Raw genomic sequence first — 8,592 nt, 5'->3', positions numbered from 1 at the left:
GTTTAAAGGGGTTGTTGAATTGCTGAGAACTGTGTTTTTGTGACATCAAACAAATCAATTCTAACCTAACCCAACCCAACCCATATTCGATTAATTTTTGTAACTAAACAATTGAGCCATCATTCTGATTAGTACTATTATTACTAGCTAGCTAATACTACAGAAAAACCAGAAACAAGCCCTAGCAAAATTTTCTCAAATGCATTTCTTGAGAATCAAAATGACATTCCCATCAAAAGTCAAATGCATAATAAATCAGTGACATGGCTTAATACTCAAAATCGTAAGCATATATAAGTTACATCAGAGGAACATAGTTTGATTGGTAAATTCAAGCACTATAAGACTTGCAGAATCTATGATTGCTACTTCTCACTGAATGTAATACACTAAGTGACACGAATAAGAAGTACGACCATGATGAATATACATGTCATTACAAATATCAGAAGCCATGTAAAACACGTAGTCTTGAAACTCTTCGAGTATATATCCATAGCACGCACATTGGCGTGACCTGTGCTTGCCAAGCTCTGTTCAACCGCCTGCTCTGTTGAATCAAGTATCTGCACTCAAATTACAATTGCACTATCAGGTTCGTTGACCATGTGTTAGAATACATCTAATATGCTAGTTATTAGACATCCTAGTTATAAGAAATCTCTATAATACAAGTATTGTCAACTGTCCAAGCTACTAGGATACATTGCACTGTATACCTCAAGACAACAATCAGAATCAAAGTAAATTAAAACTGTGACATTTTGGGAACTTACTTCTTTAGTGTTTTGTAGGGATTGACTCATCATGAGACTGCTCTCTTTAAGTTGCTGTGCCAACCCAACCATTTCATCTGTCAAATCATCTTGAAGTTTTCTAATAGAGGAAGGAATAAGAATTAGCAATAATGAAGTATCTGCGGTAATAATTACAAATGATATCTAGGTCAAGTAGAATGCAATCCTAAAAAAGAATGATGAAATTTCATTTCCCCTAAAAGGAATTAAATTGTGGATAGTCTACATAAAACAAGGATATGGTAAAGGTAGGTTAGGTTACCGACTGTTCAACTGCAATGACGCAATACATATGTAATGTACATAAAATTATATACATCAATAAATAGAAAGAGACATGTCTACATCAATCATGAAACAAATAGGTACTTTCTTGCTCTCACTCTCTTATTATGCTCTAGTACTTCAACTTAGTTCAACAATGAGTTAAGACGTGGAAAATACCTGTGCTTGTCAATATGAGTCTGTGCTGCAGCATCCAATTTGACAGGCGCTGAATAATCAGTCACAACACTCTCACGAGGTCTATCTTCAATGTTTGATGGAGCGCTGTTTAATCAAAAAATGAAACAAAGTAAGACCAAACACATATCACCAAAAAAGCCATAGTATAGAAACCATAGCTCCTTACACAAATCTCCTCCTCAATCCTGGAGAAGTGGGAATAGAACTTTCTCTTACTGCTTTGGAAGGGCTTTCTTTGACAGAAGTAATAAAAATAGACTGTAGAGTTTATGGAAAAACTGACTCTGACTGGAAGTTTTCAAAGAGAAAAGTTAGATGGAAATGAAATACCCATATAAGATGCATGAATATGTAATTCAAAATCAGAGAAATGGAACAGTTTCATAATGCTGGGGATCTGAACTAAAACCCATGTTCATTCAAGTGTACTTTACTAAAACTTAGAAAAACCTTAATATTATTTGTCCAACATGCAAAATTGCCAATACAGAACAAAGCTGAAGTATACATGCACCACAAGGGCAGCCAATTTGGCAGTAAGGGCTTCAATCTTCTCTGAATAATCATTCACCTGAGCTTTTGAAACTCTATATAAACAGTCACAGAAAAAAAAAAGAAAAAAAGAAAGAAAAAGAGATTCACAATGTTAATAAATTAAGTAACTTAGAACAATTCCTCCACATGAACATCACTAGCAGATCATGTATAGAAAAATATGAAATTATGCACATTATGAGTCTAATATCTATTTATCAAGAAAAATATATTTACACATCAACACTTCGTGAAGTTTAAAAAAAAATGACGACTTAGAATATTCAGGTACCAATATCAATTTTGTTATATCTATCAAGATATCTACAATCTTTGAAGACTAAGATATCCATTTTTTACAAATATTTTACCCCTTGATCGGACCTGCCTACATTAGTATTATTATTATTTTTTTTTGTCATTGCATTGATGTCTTTATATTGAATTTTTTTAGATTTCTTCTATGGCTTTAGTTTCTTGAAATGGTTCTAGCTTTCAGTTCTTCAAATGAATTACATGTATGATGCTATAAAAGGCCAGCACAATAATCTGAAGGAGCTATATCTACCTAAGAAGGCCTCAAATGAAGAAATCAATACACAATCATTCCTCCTAAAATGGCTTTAGACGACCTTCACCTATTATCTCCAGTGCTTATAATGCATTATTTATAATTTCCCTTCAATCTTAGGCTCTATTTGGTTCATTGAAATGAAAGGGAATGGAATGGAAATGTGATTCATTAAATTTTCCTATGGAATGATAATTCCCTTAAAATGGTGTAACATGAATCCATTTATAATGCATTTATTATTATTATTTTAGTCTAACCAACTATGAGAATGAATATTTTGATGGAATGATCATTCTATTCCACTCTATTGCAGTGAACCAAACACTACCATAATACTACACAATTCATGATTGAAATTGCAACATCAAAGATCATCATTTTGAAAAAGATACACAAAGAAAAACTTTTTGAATTTACCAAGAGAGTGAAACATCGGGTCCCACTAGAAGGATATGTAAAAAGCAATTCAAAATGTTCACAACAATTATATGACGGACATGACAGTGTGCACTATGCAGCGCCTCTCTAATAATCCAATAGTACAAAGAAAAAATAAATAAAACTTCGAAAGAAAAGAGTACTGACCTTGGTAATCCATCTGAGGTTCTCTCTTTAGCTAGTTGTTCTAATTGTTCTCTTAGTGTAGCAACATACTGGAACGATGCAAAGATATAACAAGTATGGCATGAATTCATAAACAAAAAAACAACAAACCAAATTCTTTTTCCAGATCAATAACAAAATATCTATATATATATATATAACAACCAATGCACAATGCCAATCAATTAAGGCATTTTAACATGCTCTAAAACCATTTAAAAAATAATAATAACAGAAACATCCCCCAAGAAGGGAGCGTTGTAACTGAGTAAAAATCTATATATACATAAACATGCGCGCACATATATAGAGAAGATAGAGCACACAAACCATTCCCAAATCAATAGTTTGAGTTGAAAGATCCGTAGACGTACATGTATAAGCTTTGCTTGATTTTGTTGATGAGATGCAGCAGCAAGCAACCTCCTCAAGTTTATTTCTATTTTAATGATCCCCATTTTCAAAATCCTAAAACATTGGATTAAAGCTCATATCACTATTGACAACCAAATGGCACCCAAGTAGTTGATCTCTATCATATATGTTTAAAGGGGTTGTTTTTCTTAATGGTTGTTTAATTGTAGATGCACATAAAACACAGTGTTCAAAGCGTTGTTCTTGGAAAAGATACGTTTGTGGTGACTGTGTATCCAAACGTGGACTACGCCTTCATAGTTGCTCTTGTGGTTGTTCTTGAAGAGATCAATGAGGACAGAGAAGATTGAAATCACCTCCAGTGAAGTAACTCCTGTTTACGTTACTAGAATCATTCCTGTTTACATTACTAGAATCACTAAATGTGGTTTACTAATGTGCCACTCATTATAATGATTCCTAGAATTTCTGGAGTGCTTACATAAATAAAAGTGACAATTTTGTGTGTGAACATGTTTTGATCCGTACATACTCATTGCTCAAATGCAGTTTAGTTTGAGATTATTTTGAAATGATTTTGTCTTGTATTGTTGGGTACAATTAAAATTTCAAAATTATTCACTTTTGCAGAGATTGATGATTTAATTTTGAGATTTGGGTGCAATAGTTGAAACAGGGAAGTTTGAGTTCAGTTTCTGATGAGGGAGGGTAGTTCTGAGTTCACCAGCTTGGCCAAGATGAAGGGGCATTGTGGGCTTGTTCATGACATTGGTGTTTTGAGTCCTGACAACCTTTTCCCCCTCTCTACCATGTTCAAAAAGAACAAGAACAATATGGAAGAAAGTTTCCTTCAACTCTTAGTGCTTACGGATGATTTTTTGAGTGTTGGAGATTCTTAGTACTAAAAAGATGATTTGAATGTTAATAAGAACCTACTCAATCTGATAGAATTCCAAACAAATATAAAATTACTATTAAAAGAATAGGTGCTTAGATAATGCACCAACAACATCCAATCATGAGAAAAATTGTATATCAATCAATAAAAATCCTGAAATGTATAGGTAAAATATGCAACTATTAATCCATAAGGGGAATATTACATTCAATGATAACCCAAAAGCACCATTACCAGAAGTATAACATAAGAAGAAACGAAGAATTAGAAACATAAACAGATTTCAATAAATAAATAATTGCAATCTCGTATCAGTTACATGAGTACAAAATTCAATTGCCCACACATCAGATTTCACAAACTCAACCAAAATTTCAAGATATATATCTATATATATGAAGTCAAAACAACTACCAAATCAAACAAACATTACAAACAGAAGCTATTCATATAATCTTTTCCTAAATTTAGAATCCAACCACTCCAAGTGAGTTCACAAACGTGAAAGGGGTATTTTGAACAATGGGAAACAAGAATCGATACAGGGATTTCGAAGAATGGAATCAAAGCAACTACCAAAGCAAACAAACATAAAAAATCTAAACCTAATATTTTCCTAATTTTATCAACCAACCCAGTGAGTTCACAAACGTGAAAGGGGCAGTTTCAAAGAAGGGGATTGCGGTCTAGGGTTGCATAGAATGGAGATGGAGAAAGGGGGAGAGAAAAAAGTTGCAGAGAGAGAGAGAGAGAGACATACCTTGAGGCGAAGTTGAGGGTAGGTTGTGTTCGGGGGGATGGTCTTGGAGGGATGGTCTTTGAGGGCGAAGAAGAGTGTTAGAGTGGTGTCTCAAAAACAGAGGGGGCTTTGGGAAAACAACGTGAAGATCTCAGCTGGAAAGAGAACAATCGGTGAAAAAATTTGTAAAAATGGTAACTGGTTGAAGAGGTAGTCAAGATTTCTAATCAAATTATTAAGTGGTTGAGATTAATTTACAAAAATTTAATGGCTTAAAATAAATGTGTATATGATGTGCACATATTATTGAGGTGCACATCTTAACAACTCCCTATATTTTAATATGAATTTAATAATAAGGACAACACATATTAAATCTTAAAATAATTTTTTTCTCTCAAGATACACCGTAATCAGTTATTCCTATTCAAATCTCTGCATCTTCTTCCCCAAGAGATCAAAGTTATTTTTTTTTCTTCTTGTTCTTCTTCTCTCCAAAACTCTAATCTGTCATACCAAAACTCACCATCATCATCAACATCATTGTTTTTTTATTATTTTGAAATCCTAAACCATACAAGAAAGTTTGAACAAAATCAAATAATAGATAAGAGTAATAATCAAAATAATTTTTTGAAACAACCCATCAAAAAGGAGGTAAGTATTCATATAAAGGGGTTTCATAATTTTTATAGAGTACTATCAATTATTTTCTATATCGTTTTTTTCACAAAAAATAAAGAATCTAATAGTTAGATTAACAATAACATATTATTGGAGTTGTTCTTATTTTGTCATTTAAATAGTACATTATTTGAGAATTACTCTTTCTTGTTAGTGTTTTATGTTTATGTGCTTATAAGTTTGGTTTTTTACTCTTTCACAAGCATTCTTGTGAATAATTTATAATGTAAAAGTTTTTTTTTTCCTGTATTGAAAAGTTTTATAATACTTATGTAAAAGTTTGGTTTTTTTTTTCTCTGTATTTATTATGTTTATGTGTTTATAAGTTTATTTATTTATTTATTTATTTGTATTTGAGAATTATTTTTTGTATTGAATTTTTTTAAAAATAATTTAATTTATTTATTATTTATTATTTATTATTTATTATTTGAGTTTATCTTGACGGTAATTTAAAAAAATAAATAAATATAATGAGAGTAAAATAAAATTTTAAATGATTAAATAAGATGTACCTAATGATTTTTTTTAGTGTAAATAAAATCCCCCTACCAACATACTTTCTAAATGAACACACCAATACTTTTTAAATGAACACACCAATAGAAGCGTGATCAATGGGCCTTGGGAGAAGAATCCAAACATACTTTAAACTCAAACTATCGATATCGACTATTTATATTTTATTCTTTTAATATTTTAAACTCAATCATTATCCTTCTTAAACTATTTAAATATGAATATTAAATCTTTCTGTTAATTATCCGTTAAATATTTAGATAAAAAATTATTAAATATTGTAGACATGATGATTATATTAATTTTTTACAAAAATAAAATAGGATAATTTATTCAAAAAATTTAATATAATCATCATATATACAACATTTGATAATTTTTTATTCAAATATCTAATAGATGATTAATAGAAAGGCTTAATGTTCAAATTCAAATGGTTTGAAGAGATAATTGTTAGGTTTAAAACATTAAGAGAGTAAAATATAAATAGTCGATAGTTTGAGAAAGTTTAATATAATTTGCTTTACTTTAAATGATGAGAGATATTATAAATTCAGAAAAATATATTCAAAATTTATTTACAAATATTAACATTTGGTTAAATTCATTATACACTTCGACATCCACAATACACAATATTAATTTTCATCACAATTGATTTTGGCCAAAATTTGAGTCCTTGTACTTTCTGTTAAAGACTGTTAACTGAAGCAAAACTCCTTTTTATAACAAGAAGTTGTTACATGTTAAATGCTCAATTTATGGAGTGGACTTGGCAAAAGTTTTAAGTTTTTAGAATTTATTTTATAAAGCTGCCGTTTGACAAAGTTTTTAGAATTTATTTTAAGTTTTTATAATATAAAATATCATATTTAAATTATAATTATTTAATTTTTTATTTCACAAAAAAACAAAAAAGTCAAAAAAGCAAAAAAATTTCTTTCCAAATGGATTAAATTAGCCAAAAGCCAAAAAGTAAGACTAAAAAAATTCTTCCTAATGCTGTGTTTGGTTAGAGAATTTGAGAAGGGATTTGGAAAGGAAAATGGAAAAGGTAGGCGAAATGTGAATAAAACATGTCTATATTTCACATAGTTTCACACACCTTTTCTCTTTCCCTTTCCAAATCCCACTCCAAATCCCCCAACCAAACACAACATAAATGAATCCAAAATTAGTTTCACAAAAAAAAAAAGAAAAAGAAAAAGAAAAAAAGGAAGATGGAAAATGAGATCAGAAAACTCAACTAATTACTTTATTAAAAAGAAAAGTTTGTGATAAGTTAGCTAATGCAGTGAGTTTTAAGATTAAAATAAAATTTTCTTTTTGGGGAAAAAAAATAACAGCAGTGCTACATTCACATAATTTTTTTTTCCCACAATCATTTTAATGAGGTGGCAAAATACATATAAGAAGAGTTTTTAGAAAATATTTGAATGCGAGTTAACTTTTCAAATTTGCCATGTCATTTGGGAAAGTTTAGGGGGAGAAATTATTTTTTAAAAAATAAAAGCAATTTATCAACTACATCTGTTAGATGGGATCATGGGACCAAGAACCTGTGTGGGATGGAACAGTTAATAGGATTGGATTATATGTAATTTTTTTTAAAAAAAAAAGAAAAAGAAAGAACAGTTTTTTATTCCCCTCTTGAAAAAGAACCTGAGTCGTGTCACATGTTAGATAATGTCTCAATGGGACCACATAATTAAATGTGGTGTTAGCATTTATAAAAAAACCTACAATTTAAGTGATTTAATTTAGTTAATAGGCTTAAGGGTATATGTGTTATGGACCTAATGTGTAGATACTAGTTGTATAATTTCTATTTCTATGAGGGGCATAAATAGAAATTAAAACATATTGGTTAAAGTTCGTTTTCATTCCTTTTGAACTTCCACAACCTTTCAGTTTTGAAAACCAATAAATAGAAATTAAAACCAATAATGGTTAAAGTTGGTTTTCATTCCTTTTGAACTTCCACAACCTTTCAGTTTTGAAAACCAATTACAACCTTTAAAAGGTTATGGTCCCTATTCCTTCCCAAGTGAAAATAAGAACACTGTTCTTTTTTCCCTAAATCCTCTCAAGGAAAAACATAAGGCACGAAAGGGGAAAGAATTAGAAGGCAATAACATAATCAATAACAAAGAGTTCATTGATAATCACGCTTCTGTTTAACCGTTCATCAATGGATTCAGGTATGTCATTTTGTCTTGATTTCTTGATAATACACATGGTAAATGATCAAAAGTGTAAGGTTTATGTTAACAATTGGTATCAGAGCCAGCATATCATGTGTCTTATCAGAATTGATATGCTTTATTCATTCTATTTAGTTTTCTGGAATCAGATTTTGAATTTTCTTATGGATGTAAATTCTGTTTTTTCCTGTTTTGTTCTG

General features: G+C 30.3%; 1 protein-coding gene across 1 annotated transcript; it reads right to left on the bottom strand.

Moving 5' to 3' along the window:
• Window positions 1-248: 248 nt before the first annotated feature.
• On the bottom strand, window positions 249-3,564 carry LOC114298874 (uncharacterized). The gene is made up of 7 exons (XM_082875656.1): window positions 3,348-3,564; window positions 2,956-3,023; window positions 1,756-1,849; window positions 1,429-1,520; window positions 1,242-1,346; window positions 777-876; window positions 249-566 (listed from the first exon to the last, which is right to left on the bottom strand). Exons 1-7 carry the CDS (start codon window positions 3,429-3,431, stop codon window positions 390-392), a joined length of 720 nt encoding a protein of 239 aa, XP_082731782.1. The 5' UTR covers window positions 3,432-3,564; the 3' UTR covers window positions 249-389.
• Window positions 3,565-8,592: the final 5,028 nt, after the last annotated feature.

Source organism: Camellia sinensis, chromosome 1, assembly GCF_055761805.1.
Source record: "Camellia sinensis isolate YWXY chromosome 1, ASM5576180v1, whole genome shotgun sequence".
Lineage (NCBI taxonomy): Eukaryota > Viridiplantae > Streptophyta > Magnoliopsida > Ericales > Theaceae > Camellia > Camellia sinensis.
Note: the sequence above shows the minus strand (reverse complement) of the source record. Positions and strands in the feature narration are given on the sequence as shown.

Bases quoted from the DNA above. Each gene is read 5' to 3' on its own strand.
- LOC114298874 (XM_082875656.1), bottom strand. From the start codon at position 3,431: ATGGGGATCATTAAAATAGAAATAAACTTGAGGAGGTTGCTTGCTGCT. The intron at 1,850-2,955 runs GTCAGTACTCTT...CTGTTTATATAG, and splicing joins ACCTCAGATGGATTACCAAG to AGTTTCAAAAGCTCAGGTGA. The intron at 1,521-1,755 runs GTTCTGTATTGG...TAAACTCTACAG, and splicing joins TGCATGTATACTTCAGCTTT to TCTATTTTTATTACTTCTGT.